Source organism: Podarcis gaigeae (genome assembly GCF_964106915.1).
Source record: "Podarcis gaigeae genome assembly, chromosome: 13".
Taxonomy (NCBI): domain Eukaryota; kingdom Metazoa; phylum Chordata; class Lepidosauria; order Squamata; family Lacertidae; genus Podarcis; species Podarcis gaigeae.
In genome coordinates, this window is record NC_139689.1 from 40,619,317 (window position 1) to 40,645,385 (window position 26,069).

Sequence of the window (26,069 nt, forward strand, 5' to 3'; positions counted from 1 at the left end):
AGGGACCCCCGATCATTAGGTCCAGTCGTGGCCGACTCTGGGGTTGCGGCGCTCATCTCACTTTATTGCCCGAGGGAGCCGGCGTACAGCTTCCAGGTCATGTGACCAGCATGACTGATTGGCAAGTCCTAGGCTCTGTGGTTTAACCCACAGCGCCACCCGCGTCCCCAAAGACCTTTAGGTTCCAATAATTCTATGCACCCAACTGCGTCCACCTTCCACACAAACCTAGTTTCTGCTAATATTAAAATACAATAGTCTATTAAACATTAAAAGCTTCCCTAAACAGGGCTGCCTTCAGATGTCTTCTAAAAGTCTGGTAGTTGTTTTTCTCTTTGACATCTGGTGGGAGGGTGTTCCACAGGTCAGGTGCCACTACCGAGAAGACCCTCTGCCTGGTTCCCTGTAACTTGGCTTCTCGCAGCGAGGGAACCACCACTTCCCCAACCATGTATCCTAAAACTGGCTCCAAAATAAAGCAATGCTTTATAGAAGCTATTTTATTGCATGATGGATTTGCACAGTATGTTCTGATGCTGAACTGGAGGTCCGGTGGCAAAAACACTGGGGCTTCCCGCTGTTCAGTTGTTGTACAGGTGGCAATGCCTCACACAAAGGTCACATCCATATTATTATTTATTATTATTATTATTATTATTATTATTATTATTATTATTATCCCCCTCACATCAGGCTGGATTGCCCCAACCACTCTGGGTGGCTTCCAACACAAATAAAAACCAAACAAAGCATCAAACATTATAAACTTTCTGATACAGGCTGCTTTCAGATGTCTTCTAAAAGTTGTATAGTTATTTATCTCCTTGGTATCTGATGGGAGGGCGTTCCACAGGGTGGGCACCACTGCCAAAATGACCCTCTGTCCTGTTCCCTGTAATTTCACTTCTCGCCGTGAAGTATTGGAAGACACAAGATTTAGCCACCCGGGAAGAATGGCAGATGAAGTTGATGGACTATATGGAACTGGCGGAAATGACTGGCAGTATCCGAGACTAGGGAGAAGAGTCGGTGGAAGAAGACTGGAAAAAGTTTAAAGATTATTTACGGAAATATTGTAAAATTAATGAATGCTAGAAAAATGTTGGAATGAAGTTATATGGCTTTAGTAGAAATGTTATAAGGAATTAAGGATAAATAGATTAATAGAGTATTAAAGGAAAAATAAGGTTAGAATGTGTTAAGATAATTATAGGATTGAAAACAGAGGAAGATGGAAAGGAATTGCTGAAAAAATTAACAGAAGTGGAATACAAAAAGGGAGGTGTGAGGTGGTCGCGGAAATAAGTGAATGAAAGATAAGATATTGAAATTATTTAATGTGTTTTAAATTGTGTTTGTTTTGTTTTGTTAGTTTAATGTGTTAGTGTTATGTAGTGTTTTTGTATTGTATTGTATTGTTTTTCTTTTTTGTAGTGTTTAAATTGTTGGAAAAAGTAATAAATATTATTAATTTTTTTAAAAAATCACTTCTCGCAATGAGGGAACTGCCAGAGCTGGACCTCAGTGTCAGATCTGAACAACATTTGTGGAGAGGCTCCTTCAGGTGTACATTTGTGCAGACTCATACCACTTTAAAGCCATGGCTTCTCCCAAAGAATCATGGGAAGTGTAGTTTGTTAAGGATGTTGGGAGGTGTGTGTCATTTTGCATTTCTTAGTGCAGAAATTATTTATCTGATGTGTAGGAATTATTGATCTGATGTGGAACCCTATTCCAGAGGGTTCTGGAAGCTTCTCTGTGTGAAAGAAGCAAGCAGAAGGTTCATAATGTTTGTGTTATTCCTTCAGAGAAGCTAAGCACAGCTGGTTTAAACTGGTTCTCTTAGCCCAGGCTTCCTCAGACTCGGCCCTCCAGATGTATTTGGCCTCCAACTCCCATGATCCCTCGCTAACAGGACCAGTGGTCATGGATGATGGGAACTGTAGTCCAAAAACATCTGGAGGGCAGAGTTTGCCTATGCCTGGCCAAGACTGCCCAAGTGCCATATTGGTGCTTTAAATGTATGGTGTGCTTGTGGCCAGCTTCAGGCTACAGTCCTGTGCTGCCAGCCAAGGCAGAGCTCAGTGGAGGGAGAAGCCAGCCAACCAGAATCTCAGGGGGTTACTTGCCTGGAGGCAGAGTCCGTATACAAGGTCCAGTCCCAAGGTCAGGGATATCTCAGTTCATGTAGCCAGATGATCCAGGGGTCGAGGAAGCTGAAGGCCCAAGGTCAAAAGAAGCAAGAAGCAGAGAGTTCTGGCCAGGAACGAGGAATATTGTTTCCAACAACCGACTGAAGCTAGAAAGCTGGTGCCAGCTGGTTCTCATCAGGAGCAAGGAGGCTGATCAGCCGCAGGTGGAGTCACTTTGCCTTCTGCTCCTTCAGGCTGCTGTTCAACAGGTGAAGCTGACTCCTGGCCCATGACAACGGGTTCACCTGGCTCAAACCAGCTGCAGTCAAGCATGCGCCGCACTGTCTAGGGATCGAATCTGGAAACTTCTGTTGATAAAGCAGTTTTGGGGAATGCATTGCTCAGCTACAACTCCCACCATCCCCGGCCATTGGCCATTCTTGCTGGAGCTGATGAGAGTTGTGGTTCAACAGCATCTCTGAAGGGCTGTAGGTTCCCAACAGTTGCTGTTGTGTAGCACGTGAACAAACAAAAGAAGAGCCTTCGGGATCAGGCCGAAGAGTTGAAGTAAGAGTAGCAAAATTGCAGCTAAGAAGCTCACGTCATACATATGCATATACAGTCAAACCTCGGGTTACAGACGCTGCAGGTTGCGTTTTTTTTTTTGGGTTGCGGGCCACTGAAACCTGGAAGTACCGGAATGGGTTACTTCCGGGTTTTGGCAATCGTGCATGCGCAAAAGCGCTAAACCGCGCTATGCGCATGCACATATGCGCTGGATCGCAACCCGTGTGTGCGCAGACGCGCCGCTGTGGGTTGTGGACACTGCAGGTTGCGAACGTGCATCCCCCATGGATCACGTTCACAACCCAAACATCCACTGTACATATACATACACATCTACATATAACGGTAAAGGTAAAGGGACCCCTGACCATTAGGTCCAGTCGTGGCCGACTCTGGGGTTGCGGCGCTCATCTCGCTTTATTGGCCGAGGGAGCCGGTGTACAGCTTCTAGGTCATGTGGCCAGTATGACTAAGCCGCTTCTGGCGAACCAGAGCAGCCCACGGAAACGTCATTGACCTTCCTGCTGGAGCGGTACCCATTTATCTACTTGCACCTTGATGTGCTTTTGAACTGCTAGGTTGGCAGGAGCTGGGACCAAGCAACAGGAGCTCACCCCGTTGCGGGGATTCGAACTGCCGACCTTCTGAGCAGCAAGTCCTAGGCTCTGTGGTTTAACCCACAGCGCCACCCACGTCCCTTACATATACATATACATATACATATACATATACATAAGAGACTGTCACCCTTATTTGGATATGAAACCAATGTCCATATTCAAAAACTTTACTTGCACGAACTTACAGCTATACAGTGGTGCCCCGCAAGACGGAAAACCCGCTAGACGAAAGGGTTTTCCGTTTTGGAGGCGCTTCGCAAAACGAATTTCCCTATGGGCTTGCTTTGCAAGACGAAAATGTCTTGCGAGTTCCCACGGGCTTTTTTTCCCCTTTCCCCCCCTTTTCCTAAGCCCTAAGCCGCTTTATCAGCTGATCCGCTAAAAGCCGCTAAACCGCTAATAGCGCTAATCCGCTAAGCTGTCAATGGGCTTGCTTCGCAAGACGAAAAAACCGCTATACAAAGAGCCTCATGGAACGGATTAATTTCGTCTTGAGAGGCACCACTGTAGATGAATTGCACCATGATATTTACAGTTGCACGCTCATCCAAGCATGGGCACACAGTGTCTTCTTCTAACTTACAAACAACTGTACAGTGGTGCCTCGCAAGACGAAATTAAATCGTTCCGCAAGTCTTTTCGTCTTGCGAGTTTTTCGTCTTGTGAAGCATGGTTTCCCATAGGAATGCATTGAAAATCAATCAATGCGTTCCTATGGAAATCGCCTTCAGACCAGGTCCGGGGACAGTCTGTCCTCCGACCACTTCTGAAGGCCGGCAGGGGGGGCGAAAGTCTTTGCTTCCCCCCGCCTGCCTTCCCGGGACAGCGGAGACTTCTCCGCTGTACCGGGGCGATCTTAAAATGCTGGCAGGCGGCAGCAAAGGCTTCACTGCCGTCCCCCAGCATTTTAAAAGCCCCCGGGACAGCAGAGACTTCTCCGCTGTCCCGGGGCGATTTTAAAATGCTGGCGGGCGGCAGCGAAGCCTTCGCTGCCGCCCGCCAGCATTTTAAAAACTCCGGGACAGCGGAGGACTTCTCCGCTGTCCGGGGCGATCTTAAAATGCTGGCGGGTGGCAGCGCTGCCGCCCGCCAGCATTTTAAGATCGCCCCGGGACAGCGGATGAATTCTCCGCTGTCTCGGGGCGATTTAAAAGCCCCCGGGAAGGCAGGCAGGGGGGACAAAGACTTTTGCCCCCCGCCCGCCTTCAGAAGAGGTCCAGAGGGCTCTCCAAGCTGCGGATAGCAGCCTGCTGCCCCGCGCGAGGGTCGCTCTTAAGCAGAGTGCCCCTCACGCGGGGCAGCAAGCTGCTATCCACAGCCTAGGCGGGAACTCTTCTGAAGGCTGGCGGGGGAGAAGGGCTTTTCTTCCCACCGCCAGCCTTCAGAACAGCCTTCTGAATGTTGGCGGTGGGGAGGAAAACCTTCCTCCCACCGCAAGTCTTCAAGACAGGTCCGGGAACAGAGGGGAAGGTGCGCAGCGCTTCTCCTCTGTTCCTGGGGCTTGCGGTGGGAGGAGGGCTTTCCTCCCCACCGCCAACATTCAGAATGCTGTTCTGACACAAGATCTTCCCATGTTGGAAGAGTGGCAGACGCAGTTGATGGACTATATGGAACTGGCTGAAATGACTGGCAGAATCCGAGATTTGGGTGAAGAGACAACGGAAGAAGATTGGAAAAAAATTTAAGGACTATTTGCAAAAACAATATAAGTTGTATGAATGTTAAGAATCTGCATGTTTTGGAATTTAGCTCCTGCAACTAGATTGGGAAAATTGGAAGATAATTTATAATTAAGAAAAAGTCGAAATTTAAGGTTATTATATTTTTTATTTCAAGGTATAAACACTGGATAAAAGGTACTTTAAACTCAGAAGTAAAATATTTTGAAAGATATAAATAAGATACGAAACAAGGTAATAATTTGCTGATATGTTTTATTGTAAAGAACGCAGGGAGAGGGAGATGTGGGGAAGTCCAGATAATAATTTAAAAATGTATTTTAGAAGTTGGAGTATTATTCTTTTTTCTTCTTTTTCTTTTGTAAACTGAAAATGCAATAAAAATATTTTGAAAAAAAAAATAAAGGCCAAGCCTAAAGGCTGCTGATTTGCTCCAATTTACTCTGGTTGGTGTCTTTTTGTCCAAGGGAGCCCTCGGATTTTTCCAGTAACATATTCAGAAGCATAACTGTTCCAAACTATGGAGGCAGAACATAGGCATTATAGCCAGTAGCTATTGAAAGCCTTGCCAACAAAGAGACATCACCTTGCCAACAAAGGTCCGTATAGTTAAAGCTATGGTTTTCCCAGTAGTGATGTATGGAAGTGAGAGCTGGACCATAAAGAAGGCTGATCGCCAAATAATTGATGCTTTTGAATTATGGTGCTGGAAGAGACTCTTGAGAGTCCCAAGGACGGCAAGAAGATCAAACCTATCCATTCTGAAGGAAATCAGCCCTGAGTGCTCACGGGAAGGACAGATCCTGAAGCTGAGGCTCCAATACTTTGGCCACCTCATGAGAAGAGAAGACTGCCTGGAAAAGACCCTGATGTTGGGAAAGATGGAGGGCACAAGGAGAAGGGGACGACAGAGGATGAGATGGTTGGACAGTGTTCTCAAAGCTACCAGCATGAGTTTGACCAAACTGCAGGAGGCAGTGGAAGACAGGAGTGCCTGGCGTGCTCTGGTCCAGGGGGTCACGAAGAGGCGGACACGACTAAACAACAACAAATTGAAAGCCTTTCCCTCCATGAAGTTCTGTCATCCTTCCCCAAGTATTTCCATCAATCCAGTTCTTTTGTTAGCGCATCCACAGCTCCCCAGTATTCCATGCCAGCTCCACTTGCCTCTGCAAGCAAGTTCAATGGCCACGTAGCCAAATTATGCAAATAAAATGGAGAAGAATGCTAATAATAACCCACTTCTGTATTTTTATCCCCAATTTTGGAAGCTGGTCAGTCATCCAAAACGATATTTTTTTAGAACCATTAAATATGACGAACAGGAGCAGAGTGTTTCTGCATCCACACGCTATCTCTTTCTCTCTCTTGCGCATAGCGTACCTGCCAGCATGCATGACTGCTGGGGGGGGGGGGAGGAAAGCTTTATTTTTAATTGCTATAATTTCATTTCAAGTGTGCCGAGTTCTAAGAATAGACAGCCTTGTCTTGTATTTATCATCTCGCCACAGCTTTCCTTACCCTCCTCCTGGCAGAGAGGCCCTCTTCCCCCCTCCCTTGTTTTTTTTCCTCAGAGAGGGGGAAAAGTTAACCAAAGTTAATCGAGATCAGTAAGAATATGTGATATGTGTCTGCGCGCACAGAGAGAGGGAGGGTGTGTGTCTTGCAGAGATTTTGAGAGCGCATGAACTTTGTGTGTTGGTGACAGCGATAAAACTGCCACAGTTCCTGCTTCAGCCCCCGACCCCAGAAGTTAGATCTCCGATTGGGGTTTTGCTGGAGATGAACACCTCTTGCCTCTAAATGCAAGCGTAGGGACAAATAAAATATGCCAGCGAATGGCTTCCCTTTGCTCCCTCCAACTTCCAGAGCTAATCAACAGCAGGTGGAGAAAAGCCTCAGCAATATGTAATATTGTTCAAGCGTGAAAATCGGGGTGTGTTCCAAGAATATCGAAGCGTCCTTAATTTTCATCTGCAAAACGTTTGGTAACCATACGCTTGGCTGAATTAAAGAGATGGCAATGGCCTAGAGCCGTGGTTCCTAACCACACGCCCCACAGGGAGTGCAATTTTATTTGGGAGGGGGCAATTCGAGAATGAGTTATTATTAACAGTGGGTTTTTGGGGTTTTTTTTTTGCATTTCTTATGGTTCTAGGGGCCTCATATACAGTATAGAAATATACCGTATTTTTCGCTCTATAGGACGCACCCGACCCTAGGACGCACCTTGTTTTAGAGGGGGAGAACAAGAAAAAAAAAATCTCCCCCTCTCTGCTCAGTGCCCCTTCAGCGAAGCAGCAGGAGAAACGGAGCCCCTTCCATTTCTCCTCCCGCTTCGCTGAAGGGGCGCTGCACAGCTCTCCCTCTCTGCTGAAGCCAGGAGAGTCTTGCTCTCTCGGCTTCAGCAAAAGCAATGCAAAGCCTGCGGAGCGCAACAGGACCTCCCGCTGCGCTCTGGATGCTTCAGGCGGCACCGACCCCTCTCGCTCTCCAGGCTTCAGCGAAAGCAACGCGTAGCCTCCGGAGCGCGGAGGGAGCGCTCCCTCTGCGCTCCGGAGGCTTCGCTTTGCTATCGTTGAAGCCAAGGAGCCTGCATTTGCTCCATAAGACGCACACACATTTCCCCTTCATTTTTGGAGGGGAAAAAGTGTGTCCTATAGAGCAAAAAATATGCAACATGCATATTGCATGTATATATTGCAACATGCACATTAAAAAAATTAAAATCAGAATGTACACGGTGGTCTTTTCGGTGCCTCCTAAAAACATTCTTGTTTAGACAAGCCCACCAAGAAGCTTAGAAAGTTGGAGGCAATTTTATTACTTTAACTTTTGTATGTTTTAAAGGACGGCGGTGAGTTCCCCCTCCATTTTCTTGCTGTCGCTTTTGAGTTTTGTTGCGATCAAGACATAGACAAAAAAACCAGAGAGAAACGAAGAGATCATGTCCACACCCTTATTTTAATTGACTGTTGTTTTTTTAAAAAACAGCAGATCCATCACCAATTTCTCACAGCAACACAAGGCAAGCATTCAAAATCTCATCTTATGCACAAACCTGCCGGCATCCATCGAATCTTAAGCCATTCACACTCCATATTCATCGTACCATGCAACCAATCCAGAAGGTCAAGTTCCAAAAACACACACAGAAACAAAGGCGTCGCGGGGAAGGGGAGGGTTGTATGGAGACCAACGGCACCTGAGTCAGAAAGATAATCTTGAAAGCAGAGGTGCAAGTTGAGAACCCCACAAAGCGCCAAAACCACACAAGGCATCAGGGGACGGAGGGGGGCAGGGGGTAAAGAGAGAGAAAGTCCAAAAAGGCCAAAAAAGGAGGAGGAAAACCAAGCTGGGGGAGATTAAGAAGTCTACATGGTGTCTGTACAAGACAGTTTTCCACAGCGCAGACAGACTCTCGGGTCCCTCTCCTTTGACCCCCCAGCCCAGAAATGCTACCTGCTCCCCCCCGTAAGCCTATATTAATTTGACCCCCCCCCAAAGGCTCATAAAGCTTAGTGCCGCAAAACAGATTTTCCCCGGCCAATCGTGTTGTAGAAGCCCCTAGTGCCATCCGGGCCTTGAGGACGCCGAATTACTTTCAGCCGGGCATGGAGCGATTCAAGCACCCTTTTGGAAGCAGGCGCTGAGCTCAGGGGCTCCGGTTTCAGGGAGGGCAGCGGCTGTTGCTGTTGCTGCTGCTGCTGCCTGCAGGCTGGTCCTTGCTGCTTTGGGGGCCACAGAACCCCCACGCCGGGTCCGCTCATCTCCCAGCAGGAGTTGGGCGTCTTCTGCAACCCGCAAGGGCCGTTGCTGGGCTTGGGCGCGGAGAGAGGAGGGAAGCAGAGCGGCCACGACAGCGGCTTCTGCAGGAGCGGTCGAGGGCCGGCGCAGGGCATGCTGAAGAAATTGGGCTTGAAGGCCTGGCCAGCAGAGGCGCAGAAGCCAGCAGTGGGCCAGACTGGAGCAGAGAGGAAGTTCGGAGGCAGGATGGGAGTGGATACCGGCGTGCCGTCGGACTCTGTCGATGAGCTGTAGAAGGAGTCTTCAAAGGCAAGCGGAGGGCCTTCAGCCAACGCGCCGGTCCACATCCTTGCAGGCTTCTCAGCCTCCTCGGCCTCGTCACCATCTTCCTGACTGGTCACGCTCTTCTTGGAGCCCCTCCCAGAGAGGCTAACCACCTTGATGGTGTCCCCACTCAGGGAGGAGCCAGTGGCTTGGCTGCGAACCAGCTCCTCAAACGCCTTCCGGGTGCTTTCCAAGCTGTCATACTCCACCACGGCGCAGCACTTGGTCAAGAGCTCCGGGTACCGCGATGAGCACTTGCTGACATCCGAAGGGAGCTTTTTGCCGGGCCGGAGGATGCGGATGGAGGCGATGTCGCCGAAGGGGCTGAACAGTTTGGTGATGTTGTTGAGGAAGGTCATCTGGAACTGGAGAGAGCTGTGGGTGGCCGGCTCGTACGGAAGGACATTCCAGGCCAGCAACATCTTGCTCGAAGGGATGTTCACCAGATGTTCGGGGACGGGGGTCTTCCTGCGCACCTTCGTCCCTTCCTCGTTGACCTCCAGCAGCTCCGAAAACTGCAGGGCGTAAAGGGTCACCCGCCAATCTCTGGTTAAATATTTCACCTGGTTATAAAAGGGGGGGGGGAGTAGAAGAGAAAGAGAGAGGCAGTTTTGCATGCTTTAAAGTAATAAATTTATTATTATTATTGGTTTGATTAGATTGATTGAATTTATTTACCGCTCTATACCCGGAGGTCTCGGGTCGGTTCACAGAATGAAATCAAAATATAAAACCACAAAATGCATAATCAAAATAAGAACAACTGCCCAATAATGCCCCCACCCCAAAGAGCGAAGTTTTTAATGTTTGAGATGTTACTGTGTTTATTTGCGCAGACAGGCGGAGACCCCCCAAACCCCAGGCAACCCCCGGGTGGAATAATGACACCTGGCAACGTGTTATGGGATTAAAATTGGCCACAACTTTATTAAACTTTCAGATGTAGGAAGACCTTGGCTTAGGCATTGGGCGGAGATCTGGAGACGACTGAGGACTAACAGGTAAGCTACACCCTCTGTTGTGAATGTGGGGCGGTCCTAACTCTACCTGACCAACTGCCCTGGCAATGCCCCGCCCCCAGCCAGGATTGGTTAATTGTCAAAGCTAGGCAGGAACCTCCAGGTACCCACCTGTGGGGGTGGGGGCGAAACAGGCTACATTGCTGGGATTCTCATCGTCTGGGGGGGGGGCTGCGGACAACCACACAAAAGCCACCCCCCAGTTAATGTGGGGAGCGGTCAGCAATCCAGTCAGATGGGTGGCATATAAATAATAAATTGCTATTATTGTTATTGTTGTTATTATTATTACCCACCCATCTGACCGGGTTGCCCCAGCCACTCTGGGCAGCTTCCAACACATACAGTATAAAAACAACAAAACGTCAAACATTAAAAACTTCCCCAAACAGGGCTGCCTTCAGATGTCTTCTAAAAGTCTGGTAATTGTTGTTCTCTTTCACATCTGGTGGGAGGGCGTTCCACAGGGCGGGTGCCACTACCAAGAAGGCCCTCTGCCTGGTTCCCTGTAACTTCATTTCTCACAGTGAGGGATGGAGCTGTGCAAATATTATTATTATCTGCACAGTTCCATCTTCCTCAGGCGCAGCTTGCTAAACATGTGATCACTGCCACAGTGGCTTGGAACAGAGCATACATCGGACACAGAGTCAAACCATTAGTCCTTCCAGCTTAGCATTGTCTGTACTGAGCTGCAGTGGCTCTCCGGAGGTTTGGAACAAGAGTATTTCCCCTTAGAAATTGCAAGGGATTGAAGCTGGGATCATTGCCATGCAAAGCGGTTGCTTGGCCACTAAGCTAGAGCCCCCTTCCCCCAAACTGCCCGAAGACAGAGGTCCATAGCTGTCAACATTTCCCTTTTTTAAAGGGCAATTCCCTTATTCTGAATAGGATTCCTCGCAAGAAAAGGGAAAAGTTGACAGCTATGCAGAGGTCGCAGCTTTGACCTTGGGATCCAAACGCATGCAAAAAATGGAAACAACAAGAAATACCAACGAAAGAAGAGTGGCAGATGAAGATGATGGACTTTGCGGAACTGTCGAAGCTGACCGGAAAAATCTGAAACCAAAGTGACCAAACTTTCCAAAAAGACTGGAGTAAATTGATACAAGACTTGAAGGAACCATTGTAAGCAATTAACAACACCAGCAGGGTTGTAAGAAGACTTGTAACGATAATTGTCACTGCCCTTTACTTATTTAAAAATTGTGACGTTCTGAATGAGTGACACGTAAAATGGAAAATATATAAATGCTATGAATTCTGAAAACCGTGAGGCAGGAGAGAGGGAAGTCAACAGCCTCTTATGAGCAAAAGAAGTAAAGTGGATAATGAAGATATGTTTAAATATTGTAAAATGGAAAATTAATCAAAATATTATGTATATTAAAAAGCACATGCTGCTCCACCCTCCTACCAGGAATGCTTTCTGAGTGCCTTACCTTTTTGAAAGATGTCAGGAGCTTAATGCTGACAAAGCCCAACCTGTTCTTCTGCACGTGCTTCAAGAGGAAGGCATCCTTTGACAGGTTGTCATCAGAGAGGTAGAACTCCACCTGCGAGACGATCCTCCTGATCAGCTGCAAGTCAGGATAGGGCCGGGGGATGCTCTCAAACAGGTCCGGGCTGAGGAGGTCGCTCAGGTCGTAGGGGCTGCTAGCAGGAGGAGAGCGAGGGGGGGGGGGAACCACACACAGAATTACTGCCAGCAGGTCAAAAGCGTGAGCAGATTCACATTGCTTCAGTCGTAAGAGCAGAAGATACAGTGGTACCTCAGGTTACAGACGCTTCAGGTTACAGACTCCGCTAACCCAGAAATAGTGCTTCAGGTTAAGAACTTTGCTTCAGGATGAGAACAGAAATTGCGTGGTGGCAGCAGGAGGCCCCATTAGCTAAAGTGGTACCTCAGGTTAAGAACAGTTTCAGGTTAAGAGCGGACCTCCAGAACGAATTAAGTTCTTAACCCGAGGTACCACTGTACCTAGCAGATCAGACCAAAGGCCTATGTCCAGCAGTTTTTTGTTTTGGGGGGTGGTGGTTGGTATTTGTTTTATTATTAATTATTATTATTATTATTTTACTTTGACAAAGGACTAATAATAATAAATAAACAAGGATAAAATGTGCATGCCACCCCCAAGACCATTCCATTGTAACTATCCAACCTCCCAAAATTTCAACGCCTCTTGCGATGGCTTGACCCCTTTCCGTTTTAACGGTACAAATTCTATAGACACCTTCCATATCTCCTCAAAATCCTGTGTATTCCCCGTCTTACCTTAATGGCACATGTTAATTTATCATTAATAGCTATAACCCCACACCTCTTTATACCATTCTTCCATTTTATATTCTGCTTGCCCCTTCCACTTCCTAGCTATAATAATTCGTGCAGCTGTCAATAAATTTGTGAGCAAGTCCTTCACAGCCTGCAAACCTTCCACCCCCATTGCAAATGGATAATAATGCTACCTCTGGACTTTCAGTCAGATTTAACCCGGTGATTTCTGTTATCTCCTTATACACCCTTTGCCAGAAAATTGTACAGTCATACCTTGGGTTGAATGTGCTTCAAGTTGAGTGTTTTCAAGTTACACTCCGTGGCAACCAGGAAGTAACAGAGCGCGTTACTTCCGGGTTTCGCCACTCGCGCAAACGTTCAAAATGACGTCTCGCGCATGCGCGGAAGCAGCAAAACGCTACCCACACATGCGCAGACATGCGGTCGCGTTTTACATTCTATTCAGGATGCAACCGGGGCTCCAGAATGGATCCCATTTGCATCCTGAGGTACCACTGTACATATTTACACCCCCACCACATGTGAACATAATTCCCAGTTTCCTGGCACTATACAGGTCCAGCATTCTGACTGAATAGCGGTCAATCTGCTGTCTCTGTGAGGCCTGCCAAAGAGTTCCCACATACTAGGTGTACTCAATAGGAGTAAGCCACTGAAATTCAAAGGTGCCACACTTAATATTGTGGGGGGTGGGGGCTGAGGAAAGCCCCACCCCACATAATCAAAAGAAGTAGCACACGCACACCGTTTGAATGGCAATGACCCCCAACTTGGGGGAGGGGGCCCAAATGCACCTTGGCTCCAAGGAGCTGGCTCCTGTGTTCCTCAGGCTTGGTTCCCCTCAGAGTCAGTTTAGGGGAAGAAACCAGAGGCCTTTCTCTTGGGCATGGTCGGCCAATTGGTGCCAAAGAAGGATAGAACATTTTTTATGTATGCAACAACAGCAGCAAGAATACTCATTGCAAAGTACTGGAAGACACAAGATCTGCCCACTCTGGAAGAATGGCAGATGAAGGTGATAGACTACATGGGATTGGCAGAAATGACTGGCAGAATCAGAGACCAGGGAAGAGAGACGGCGGAAGAAGACTGGAAGAAATTTAAGGACTATCTGGGGAAATACTACAAAATTAGTGAATGCTAGAATGATGTTGGTTAGAAATTAAGTGGTTTTCAGCTGTAATGAATAAGATAAATTGGGGGGGGGGAGAAAGGTTGAAAATTAAGTGAAAACTAATGGCGAGGATTTGCTGGGTTAATAATTTGAATTGGGATACAAAAAGGGGAGGTATGAGGAGGTCTGGGAAGTAAGTTAAAAGAAAATAAGTGAATGGAATTTTATGTGTTTTTAAATTGTTTTAGTTTTGTATTTTTTGTATTTTTTGTATTTTTGTTATATTTTGTTTTTTCTTTTTGTATAATCTTTGAAACGTCAATAAATATATATATATATATTTAAAAAGAGGCAGTTTAGGGGAGGGCAACTGGTTCACCCTCACTGGGCCAAGAGGGAGCTGCAACAACGAGGAACAACAAAAGGCAAGAGTCCGGTGGAGGGCAGGATTTTGGCATTTCACACTGCACCGCTGAAATTTTAAGCCTGAAGTCCGCCACTGTTCCCCCCACACACACACACTGCACATTACATTTTTGAGATACAGCGACTGGCACTGTACACAATATTCCAAATATTGGTTTCCCTGCAAATTCTAGATGAAAAGCAGCAACGCCAACTGCTGAAAGCTTTCTTGACAGTTTCATGATCGTTCTAGAACCACCAGACCCTCTGAGCACTTATAAGATATTTTTCTGCTTTGAGCAGGGCTTATTCCCTAGAGCAGAGTTTCCCAAACTTGGGTCTCCAACTGTTTTTTTGGACTACAGGTCCCATCATGCCTAGCTTACAAGATCAATGGTCAGGGATGATGGGAATTGTAGTCCAAAACCAGCTGGAGACCTAAGTTTGGGAAACACTGGTCTAGTTTGAAAGAAGGTCATCAATTTCCCTCTCAGCCTAGAACAAGCTTTCTCAACCTTGGGTCCCCAAAGTTCGCTGGACTACAACTCTCATCATCCCTTGCTAGCAGGACCAGTAGGCAGGGATGATGGGAGATGTAGTCTGACAAGCTCTGGGGCCCCAGGCTGAGAGGGCACTTCTTCTGCGCACCACTGGGATCATGACAGCTAGAGCAACAGCCCGTCCACTTGCTCGCAACAGGGATAAGAGAGGGAGAAGGTTTCAAGGCAGCCTCAAGGAGCAGTATCTCCAGAGGAGGGCCATTGAGGAAGTTGACTTGGGATGGACGCAGGTGGTGCTGTGGTCTAAACCACTGAGCCTCTTGGGCTTGCAGGTCAGAAGGTCAGCGGTTTGAATCCCCATGACGGAATGAGCTCCCGTTACTCTGTTCTGCCAACCTAGCAGTTCGAAAGCACGCCAGCGCAAGTAGATAAATAGGTACTGCTGTGGTGGGAAGGTAAATGGGGTTTCTGTGCACTCTGGTTTCTGTCCTGTTGCGCCAGAAGCAGTTTAGTCATGCTGGCCACATGACCCGGAAAGCTGTCTGTGGGCAAATGTCAGCTCCCTTGGCCTGAAAGCGAGATGAGCGCCACAACCCCATAGTCGCCTTTGACTGGACTTAACCGTCCAGGGGTCCTTTACCTTTACCTTTCTACTTACCCATCCAAAGTCTCTGCCAGCTCCTCTTGGGTCAGCAGAGGGAAAGACCTGTTGGTGTGAGGGAAGAAGTGGAGAGTGGAGTATGGGCCGCCCTGGACCGGAACCGGACTGCTGCGCTTCAGGTGGGAGGCCAAGGCCATCTCAGGATTGCAAAGGGCCATCGCCCTTCATCTGTTGAGATGGAGAAGAGGGTGGTTGGAGTGGGGAGTCACACAACAGCACAGCCCTCCAACAAGACTCCCCATGCCCAGAAGATCATGGGGAGCACCTGGAAAAACAACCAAACAGGTAGAGCATGAGAATCAATCTTGGGGTCATGGGTTCGAGTCTCACACTGGCCAAAACATTCCTGCTTCATGACCCTCATGGTCCCTTCCAGTTCTGCAGTTCTATCATCAAACGCTTCCTGCAAGGCTCTCAGCTATAGGCCAGGCATCCCCAAACTCAGCCCTCCAGCTGTTTTGGGACTACAATTCCCATCATCCCTGACCTCTGGTCCTGTTAGCTAGGGATCATGGGAGTTGTAGTCCCAAAACAGCTGGAGGGCCGAGTTTGGGGATGCCTGCTATAGGCGATATCAGTTTCAAGCCAATTCAACTGCTCAGCTTTAAGAAAGAGCAACACAATCGAAAAACTACTTTCAGCCCTGGATTGGCACACGAATTAAGGTTTTAAAGCAACCAAACTGCTATGCGTTGATATACAAATACAGACCGTTTTTTTAAAACCTTTTTTGGAAAAGGAGATAAAGAATAAAGGGGGGGGGTGTTTTACAGTCGTGAAGGCAGTAACTGGAAAATCTTCAGACTTTCCGCATTGAGAAACGAAAACAAACAGAGCACCAGCTGGAAGGCTGGGAAAGTAACGTCCAGCAAACGGAGGAATAATTGAATAGATTGAGCATTTGACTATTTTGAAGAAATAATTGTATACACAACTGATAGGCGGATACCTGGAGGTCTTTACTTCTCTCCCTTTTCTCTTTACTTTTACCTCCCTTGGGAGTTTATCATTCTTATATTATTGCTCTCTCTCACACACACACACACACGCTCTCTCTCTCTCTCATTGTACCTTGGTAACAACTGCACACAGGAAGGGAAAGGAGAGTTTGTACCCCTTTTGAGAGCCTGTAAGAAGAAGGGGAAGAGCCCAGGTGAGAGCTGGGAGGGTACACCTTCCTCTGTAGGGGATGAAAATTAAGATAAGGAAGGATCTTATAGTTTCTTTTTCTGTTCCTTCTACCTTTGTTTCTTTACTTCCTGTAGATTGGTTTGTTTCTTTTATTGTATTGTGAAAACTTGCCAAAAAAATTAGAAGCTACTTTCAGCACCTGTGCAAAGCTACAACTGTGAGGGGACTTGGAGGCAGAGGTGATAAAGCAGTGACAGTTAAGCCATTTCATTTCTCTATCTAAAGTCATCCCTTAATTGCTGTTCTGCCACTCTTTGCAACAATTTCAAGTTCCTAGCCCATAACAGTCAAGGCCTCTCGTCTATGCCTCTTCTTTTGCCCCCATTCATTTCCCACAGGCCCCTCAACTTGCACACCAAGCCTCCCATCCCTCCCTTCCTTTTTTCATGTATAATTTTTATTAATTTTTTTGTCTTACAATTTAGAATATTCGTTTAAGCAACCTTAAAATGCCAATGACTTCCTTTCTTCTCTTTCCATGGTTCATTTTGCATATCATAAATCCCTGCATATTTTACATAAGCTAAACCATTCAGTAATCCATTATTACATCCATCAAAACTTGTTTACACTGTTGAATTTATCGTAATACTACCAAGGTTTTCAAGTGTACACAATTCTCCCCCCCCCCATATATTCAATAAACATTTTCTTATCTTCTTTAAAAGTATATCCCTCTTGTTCTCTTATTCTGTATGACATCCCTCACTTCCCAATACTCAAGTACTGGTTGCTAGTTCCAGAAAAGGCACTCTGCATATGCCTAAAGACACATGTTTCTATTTTACCCTTCTGCTTGACTCCCTATCCTAACTGAATCAATCCAGGAGGTCAAGAATGAGTGTTGTCCTTGAGTCTCTTTTCAGGGTACCCTCCTGCTGCCAATTGAGAGACCATTTTTAAGTGAAATAATAAAAACAAACACAAACATCCCAGAGCCAATATACTCTGGTGTCTGGAATATACATTTCAACCCTAACCCACCCTTGCAGCTATAACGGTTCAAAAGAAGATTTACCTAGATTCGAAGAACTCCTGCCAACGAGAGCCGCTCCAGGAGACCTTTGACTTCTTCGACTTTCCAAAATGGAGGTTCAGGGAAAAGAAAGGAAGGGGGGAAACAGAGACAAGAGCTACAGAGTGATGGGTGGAGAGCAAAGCCTCTGTACTGCTGGGAAGCAGGTTCTTAAGAGAGAAAGGAGCTCCATGAGGGACAGAGGGGAAAATCAGGTGGTGGTCCTTGAAAATTAAAGGCAGCAAGAGGAGGAGGAGGAATGGCCTAAACAGAGATCTGCAGGTGAAGTCAATCTCCATCATTAGGTTCAATAGTTAACAGCTGAAACAAGGGAGCTTTGTGTGAGGAGACACATCGGTTTTCTCCTGTGCATGTTTACTCAGGGTCTCTCCAGACCGATGTGGGGTTTTTGTGGCCAGTATTTCCTGCAGCATATCACTGATGCACTCAATAATAGTGCACAAGTCGTGAATTTATTCTTGCAGTGCTTCCCTAACGTTTTCACACTGTGGCCACGTTCACAACATTACGTTAGAAACACTCTGATACCACGCTTAAACAGTCGTGGCTCCCAACACCCCACCCCGAATTTCTGAGAGAATAGGGTGCTGAACGTTGTTTAGCAGCCCATTTTCCCCTCACAGAGCTACCGCTCTCTCAGAGTGGTTTCACAATCTGTCCATCTTCACAGGGAACTCTGGGAATTGTGGCTCTGTGAAGGGAAAAGGAATCACCTAACAACTCTCAGCACCCTTAACAAACTACTGCTCCCAGAATTCTTTGGGGGAACCCATGGCTGTTTAAAGCAGTATTTTTGTTGGCATCTGTCTGTCTCTAGAGTAGGCATGGCCAAACTTGGCCCTCCAGCTGTTTTGGGACTACAACTCCCATCATCCCTAGCTAACAGGACCAGTGGTCAGGGATAATGGGAACTGTAGTCCCAAATCAGCTGGAGGGCCAAGTTTGGCCATGCCTGCTCTAGAGGCAATGGAGTGCGCCTCTGCGGGTGAAGTAAAACTATTGGAGAATCACAGCACCTGCTGTGGCTGGAGAGACCAGTAATTTGTAACTGCTGCCTCCTGTGTTGGAATCGTTTCTGCCTTCCCCAAATGCAAAGCTTGCTTTAAAGGTAAAGGGTCCCCTGGCCATTAGGTCCAGTCGTGACCGACTCTGGGGTTGCGGAGCTCATCTCGCTTTATTGGCCGAGGGAGCCGGCGTACAGCTTCTGGGTCATGTGGCCAGCATGACTAAGCTGCCTTCCTGCTGGAGCGGTACCTATTTATCTACTTGCACTTTGACATTCTTTCGAACTGCTAGGTTAGTAGGAGCAGGGACCAAGCAACAGGAGCTCACCCCGTCGTGGGGATTTGAACCGCTGACCTTCTGATCAGCATGTCCTAGGCTCTGTGGTTTAACCCACAGCAACACCCACGTCCCCTAAGCTTGCTTTACGGTGGTGCAAAATGTGTTTAATTGGGTTGTTTCTATCCTTAGTACTATGTGCATCACTTGCTGAAATCTGTCTGTCTCGAGAGACAATGGAGTGCGCCTCTGGGGGTGAAGTCAAACCACTGCATGAGCAGCACTGAAGTGACCTACCTGGGGTGCAAGCCTGCACAGTGTGTCTGGAGGTCCTAGGCTGCCCAAACGACAAGACTCCCTCGCTGGTGGGGTCCAAAGGAAAACAGAGCAATACATTTAGCACCAGCTTGGCTGCAGGAGTTGCTGGAAGGAGGTGTGCAAGGCACCACCCAACTTTTTTAGGGAGTCCACTCTGGGTTTGTGTAGGGCTTACTTCAGGCTTCCTCAACCTCGGCTCTCCAGCTGTTTTGGGACTACAACTCCCATGATCCCTAGCTAGCAGGACCAGTGGTGAGGGATGCTGGGAATTGTAGTCTCAAAACATCTGGAGGTTGAGGGGGGAGGGAGGAAAAATGGGGGGGGAATAAGGAAGATATGTTTCTGGATAATATGTTTTGTTTTAATTTTGAATAAAAACGTTATTTAAAAAAAAGAAAAGAAAGAAAAACATGGTAAGTTGGTCAGTTAAGCCAGATTGATTCGTATGCTGTCGGCGGATTTTTGTTGTTGTCTTGTTGGGCTGTGTATGTGATAAAGGGGAACCATATCGGGGTGAAGGCGTCTTCATCGGCTTGGCCCCGTGTCAGTTTCAGTTTATTGGTTAGTTTTTCTAATGCTGTTTCTCGTACTATTTGATCTATGCTTGCTCCTGACAGGTCTCTCCAGTGTCTGGCTATGATGCTTCTGTCTCCTGAGATTAGATGGGTTATGAGCTCTTTATGATGTGAGTCGCATTATTATCTTGGAAGACCCCAAAACACACGCATACATACCCCACTCATACACAAAAACAGATCTCACTACATGGCAGACGAAGATGATTGATTATATGGGACTGGCAGAAATGACTGGCAGAATCCGAGACCAGGGAAAAGAGTCGGCGGAAGAAGACTGGAAGAAGTTTAAAGACTATTTGCAGAAATATTGTTAAATTAAGGAATGTCAGAATGATGTTGGATAGAAATTAAGTGGTTTTCAGCTGTAATGCTTAAGAGATATGGAAAATAAGGTTCTGAAATAAGTAAAAGAACTAATGGTGAGGATTTGCTGAACAAACAATCTGAATTGGAATATAAGAAAGGGAGGTATGAGGAGGTCGGGAAAATAAGTTAAAAGAAAATAAGTAAATGGAAACTCTATGTGTTTTTAAATTGTTTTTATTTCTATATTTCTGTATTTTTGTTTTTTCTTTTCTTTTTGTTTTACAATGTATTATTTTTGAAAACTTTAATAAATATCTTATAATAATAAAAAAAACAGATCTCACTACAGCCAACCAAAGACAACCAACCACACCCTAGGCTACACCCAACCTCCTTCACCACCAAGGAAATACAACAAGCGAATAGTAACAGAACCCACACAGCTGATGTTGACCCACACAAAACCCCACACATACACTAAGTAGAATAGAAGCCTTGCCACCCCACCCAACCCACCATTCCCCCTCCCTTTCTCTTCCCCTTTTCTTCCTAACCTAACAATGTATGTGACATTAGTGTCTCACAACAAATGAAACTGATCTGTAGACAACACAACTTGAAAAAGAGAGACAATGCACGTATTTTTGTAAACTAAGAAATATTTAATAAAAAATATATTTTAAAAAACCCAAGCACAAGTCAGTTGGTGAGTTGATCTAACGGAAAACGAAATTGTGTCTTTTCTTTTAAGCAAATGCTTCCAGAACCTAAGACGGTGCCTGTTTGATCTTACGATCCTTCAGGGACTACGTTCTTAATTGTTCGTTGTTGCCATAGAAAGAAAAGTAACCGGCGTTGCTATAAATCAGCTAGGGCTGATGTACATTGTAATCCAAGATGTCTGGAAGGAACCAACTTGGTGGACAGTTACGAATAATTTAACCTCAAGATTTTAATAGCTATATGTAGCATAACTCTCATATTCCAGGAATATCTGTTTATGCACATATATTTGATCATATTCATGGTTGCAATTTGTTTTTGGGAAAGCCTGACTTGATTATTCACTAAACAAAAACAAAAATTTACTTTTGGAAAAAAAGAAGAAAAGCCCATATTTTATGGACCAAAATAAAGGGAAACAATGTCAAATGAACCCCCCAGGTGGAAATAACAGGGCATGCACCTAACTTTTCCAAATCCAGTTTGTTGATTGGAAAACTATAAAATCAACAGGGACCCCCCGTATAATTTACCCCCCAAATCAGTCCTTTTTATGCCATACATAATGAGCGCCGCAGACAGACGTAATTTCTGCCACTTTCTCTCTAGCACACAATGGGCTCAAATCAGCGTTGGACGGCAGCCTCAATCTTTATGTATGCCAAATGAGACAATAAAGGTTTCATGCTGGATAAAAGGAGCCCATGTCGGGCCAGTTTGATCAAGTGTGAAATTGTGCCATTGCTGAACCAGTTTGGTGACTTGCAAAATTCTCTTTTTCTCTCCCCTCTAATAATTCCCGCCCGCCCCCCATGAAGGCATCCCACCCACACACATACACACAAACTTCCCCCGCCTTGACTTTGAGGTTCACATCGGGCTTTGGGCTTTGGCAAGTACAATTATAGCTTCTCTCGTTACATTTATTTAAATACCAATGATTTTTCAAAGCACCCTCAAAAAGAAATAACATAAAGGGAGACAATTAAACAGCCAACATCCCAAAGGTTTTCATTAACTGTGACTCGCCAGAGTTATATGTGAGCTTGCGTTACCATAGATACAGTTGCTGGAGTTATTATGGTCCCAGGTTTGGGCTTATTTGGTGTTGTGCGCCGGCTCGTGTAATATAAATATAAACTTGTGCGCAAAGATATGTTTCTCCTTCTGTCAGCCCCATCTGCCGCTACCTGGCCCTGAAATGATGTTCTTGTTTTCTTGTCTAGGAGAGACAAGATGGGAGTGGGGTGGTGGAGAACAAGCCAAAATGTAAAAGCAGAAGAAGAAAATTGAACAGGAAGAGGAAAAACAGATGCCAATGGACATCTGCTGGACAGAATAAAATGGAAAGAAACAGCTAGTTGGCAACCGCCCCCCCCCCAAAAAAAACCCCAGATGTTGGAGGGGACTGAAATAGAACTTGGGTGTCTTATATTTCATTATTTATTTTTAAACATTTCTATTGATGCTTCAGAATTATGGTGCTGGAGGAGACTCTTGAGAGTCCCATGGACTGCAAGAAGATCAAACCAATCCATTCTGAAGGAAATCAGCCCTGTGTGCTCACTGGAAGGACAGATCCTGAAGCTGAGACTCCAATACTTTGCCACCTCATGAGAAGAGAAGACTCCCTGGAAAAGACCCTGATGTTGGGAAAGATGGAGGGCACAAGGAGAAGGGGTCCATGAGGTCACGAAGAGTCGGACACAGATAAATGACTAAACAACAACAACAAATAATCCCACCTTTCCAATTTTGCATTTCATGGCACCCAGCATGGAAGATGGACTCCACTACACAGTGGTACCTCGAGTACAGTGGTACCTCGGGTTATAGATGCTTCAGGTTACAGACGCTTCAGGTTACAGACTCTGCTAACCCAGAAATAGTACCTCAGGTTAAGAACTTTGCTTCAGGATGAGAACAGAAATCGTGCTGCGGCGGCGCGGCGGCAGCGGGAGGCCCCATTAGCTAAAGCGGTGCTTCAGGTTAAGAACAGTTTCAGGTTAAGAACGGACCTCCAGAATGAATTAAGTTATCAACCCAAGGTACCACTGTACCTTGATTTTTAGTTCAAAACAAAAGAGAGAAAGAGATCAAAAATGCAACATTTTTTAATCTATTTTGCAGATCTGAACATTCAGATTTGAGGCATGGATTTCCTTCAAAGCCAATTCGAAACCTGGTCCCTAAGTCACAGACGGTTGTAGGCCAAGCTTTGCTTAAGAGTACGACTACTGACACCAGACAGACTTAAGTTGTTCATGATGACCAATTTATGTTGATAGCTTTCGATGGGTTTGCTCTGAGCAAGACTGGGCTGGCTATAACCCGAGCAAATGTGTTCAGCGCTGTAGACCTTGAACTCAAGTTGGTAGAGCGTGAGACTCTCAGTCTCAGGGTCGCGGGTTCGAGTGCCACACTGGGCAAAAAAGATAACTGCATTTGCAAGGGGCTAGACGAGATGACGATCACTGCAGATGGTGACAGCAGTCACGTAATTAAAATACGCTTACTTCTTGGGAGAAAAGCAATGAGAAACCTAGACAGCATCCTAAAAAGCAGAGACATCACCTTGCCAACAATGGTCCATATAGTTAAAGCTATGGTTTTCCCAGTAATGATGTATGGAAGCTATGGTTTTCCCAGTAGTGATGTATAGAAGTGAGAGCTGGACCATAAAGAAGGCTGACCACTGAAGAATGGATGCTTTTGAATTCTGGTGTTGGAGGAGACTCTTGAGAGTCCCATGGACTGCAAGAAGATCAAACCTCTCCATTCTTAAGGAAATCAGCCCTGAGTGCTCGCTGGAAGGACAGATCCTGAAGCTGAGGCTCCAATACTCTGGCCACCTCATGAGAAGAGAAGACTCCCTGGAAAAGACCCTGATGTTGGGAAAGATGGAAGGCACAAAGAGAAGGGGACGACAGAGGATGAGATGGTTGGATAGTGTTCTCGAAGCTACCAGAATGAGTTTGACCAAACTGCAGGAGGCAGTGGAAGACAGGAGTGTCTGGCGTGCTCTGGTCCATGGGGCCACGAAGAGTCGGACACGACTAAACAACTAAACAACAACAGACAAGATGACGCCCATGACCCCTTCTATGATTTGAATAGCTCACAAATTCATTCATTGTTCCCGAAACACTACCCCTGGTGTATTTCCTAGTGATGAGCGACAATCCTCAGGACGGAAACAGGCAATGCAAGTATCACAACACGTGGTCTCCCATCCAATGTAAAACCATACCACACCCTGCTTAGCTTTGCAAATGTGCTAGCATTTTTATTGCTGCGCCAAGGCAAGGAAAGCCCACATCTGGCAAATGCAGTACTACATGTTGCCAGCCCTTAGCCTGCCCTCTGAGTTGGAATAATATGGCAGTGGGGAAAAGAGAAGTGAATGTTCTTGGACAAGAAAAGAAATACAGTGGTACCTCGGGTTACATACGCTTCAGGTTACATACGCTTCAGGTTACAGACTCCGCTAACCCAGAAATAGTACCTCGGGTTAAGAACTTTGCTTCAGGATGAGAACAGAAATCGTGCTCCGGCGGTGCGGCAGCAGCAGGAGGCCCCATTAGCTAAAGTGGTGCATCAGGTTAAGAACAGTTTCAGGTTAAGTACGGACCTCCGGAACGAATTAAGTACTTAACCTGAGGTACCACTGTAATTAATTCAGCCATTGGGAACTAGATGTACTTCTTTGGGGTCTTGAATTTTGGAGCGATGGGGCAGGCAGAAAACAGATCAGCATCTTACAGGTAGATCTCCAAGTAGAAGAAGAAGAAGAAGAAGAAGAAGAAGAAGAAGAAGAAGAAGAAGAAGAAGAAGAAGAGTTTGGATTTGATATCCCGCCTTTCACTCCCTTTAAGGAGTCTCAAAGCGGCTAACATTCTCCTTTCCCTTCCTCCCCCACAACTAACACTCTGTGAGCTGAGTGGGGCTGAGAGACTTCAAAGAAGTGTGACTAGCCCAAGGTCACCCAGCAGCTGCATGTGGAGGAGCGGAGACGCGAACCTGGTTCCCCAGGATTACGAGACTACCGCTCTTAACCACTACACCACACTGGCTCTCTGCAGTGGACCGGCACAGGTTTCTGGCTCCCACAGTTTAACCACATTTGCCACAAAATGCCTTTCTCCTCCTGCTTCTAAATCAGGCGGATAAAACCTGAGCTTTGCACTTGGCTCTGTTTTTGAGATCTAACAAGCCTGCAGTCTGACCAGCTCCACCTGAAGCCCTCACAGCGGCCCATCTCACAGAAAATTGGACTTCAATAAGGGATACTTGAGGTTGCCGGCGCTCAGCCAACAGATTCGCCCTCAAGTTGTGTGGACTGTTGCATTAGCAGAAAAAAAAACCCCCGTCTTGGCAGCTTCATGCGATCCACTGTCCTCCTTTGCAACTTGGCAACCTTTTATCACATATTTGTGCCATGGCGATTGTACAGGAAACCCAACTCAAACACAGAGGGGCTTATTGATCTAATTTGTATTTTCACATCCTTTATTAATCTTTGTCATGCTTAAGTTTCCTAAGCAATGCACCTGCTGGGCTGCATTTTCCTTCATTCAAGTTTCTGGAAAGAAAACAAACAGGTGAACACAATTTCTCCTACTCTAGAGGCTAGGACCCAAACCAAAGGATTCAAGTTGCAAGAAAATCCTATGAATCTTCCTGAGATCCATCTTGATTAGGGGTGGAAACATTTTTTCCGTTTCTCATTTTTCCATTTTCACTAATATATTCATTGGGGGGGGGGCCCCACACTTTCACCTAATATATGCAATTTTGTAAACATCGCTTGCGGTCGGAGAAATTCCTAAATTTGGATAAGCGCAAACATTGAAAGATGGCTGCGTTTTGGTTCTCACATTGTTCCAGGAAGGGTGGATTTGAAAGGGTCAGTTTTAAAGGCAAACTGACTCCAGTTACTGCCCCACCCCTAACCTTGGTAGAGAGAGAGAGAGAGAGAGAGAGAGAGAGAGAGAGAGAGAGAGAGAGAGAGAGAGAATGCCAAAATGGTGGGAGGAAGAGCAGGAAAGATGAGGAAAAGAGGTTCAGATCACAAAAAAGTGTTCAAGCGGACCTTTTGTAGCTCTGAACTGACCGCCTCGCTGGGGTGATGCTGGGCTGCTGTTAAACACAGACCTTTTTTGCATAACAAGCATGTCGTGCTTATTATTCCACCTTGGATACCAGGTGTTATTTTAAATGCGACTTCTGCTTCCCAGAGCTGCAGTAATTGGACAGCTCACAGGAAGAACGGCAAATGCGTACGGCACAAGCTGCCACCAGGCTGTGACACTCCTGAGATACACACAAACACACACAGCTCTCTTCTACCCAACGCTACTGTACTACAAAGGGGAACAGAAGGAGGTGGCTTTCCCAAACTTTATTAGGTCCGTTTTTGTCACATGCCAAAACTGTCATTGATGCTGTCAGCTGAGTACACCCACTTGTGAGTGTGCTTGCTGCCATTTGAGAGGCGTTCCGCTTTCAACCAAAAACATACCGCCACTGTTTGATGGCAGCGTTCGCACTCCTTTAATGGTTAGGA

At 46.3% G+C, this 26,069-nt stretch overlaps 1 protein-coding gene across 2 annotated transcripts in view; it reads right to left on the reverse strand.

Annotated features, from left to right (window-relative positions):
- Window positions 1-7,938: 7,938 nt before the first annotated feature.
- Window positions 7,939-26,069, reverse strand: part of LOC310830059 (la-related protein 6-like) — a 34,280-nt gene continuing 16,149 nt past the window's right edge. The window contains exons 2-4 of one of the 2 annotated variants that reach the window (XM_083709538.1): window positions 15,068-15,238; window positions 11,531-11,744; window positions 7,939-9,632 (exon numbers count right to left, since the gene is read on the reverse strand). In XM_083709538.1, coding sequence (XP_083565664.1) covers window positions 8,517-9,632; window positions 11,531-11,744; window positions 15,068-15,228 — 1,491 coding nt within the window. In that variant the 5' untranslated portion in view covers window positions 15,229-15,238 and the 3' untranslated portion in view covers window positions 7,939-8,516. The remainder of the gene's footprint in view (window positions 9,633-11,530; window positions 11,745-15,067; window positions 15,239-26,069) is intronic. The other variant, XM_083709539.1, reaches the window with a different exon arrangement.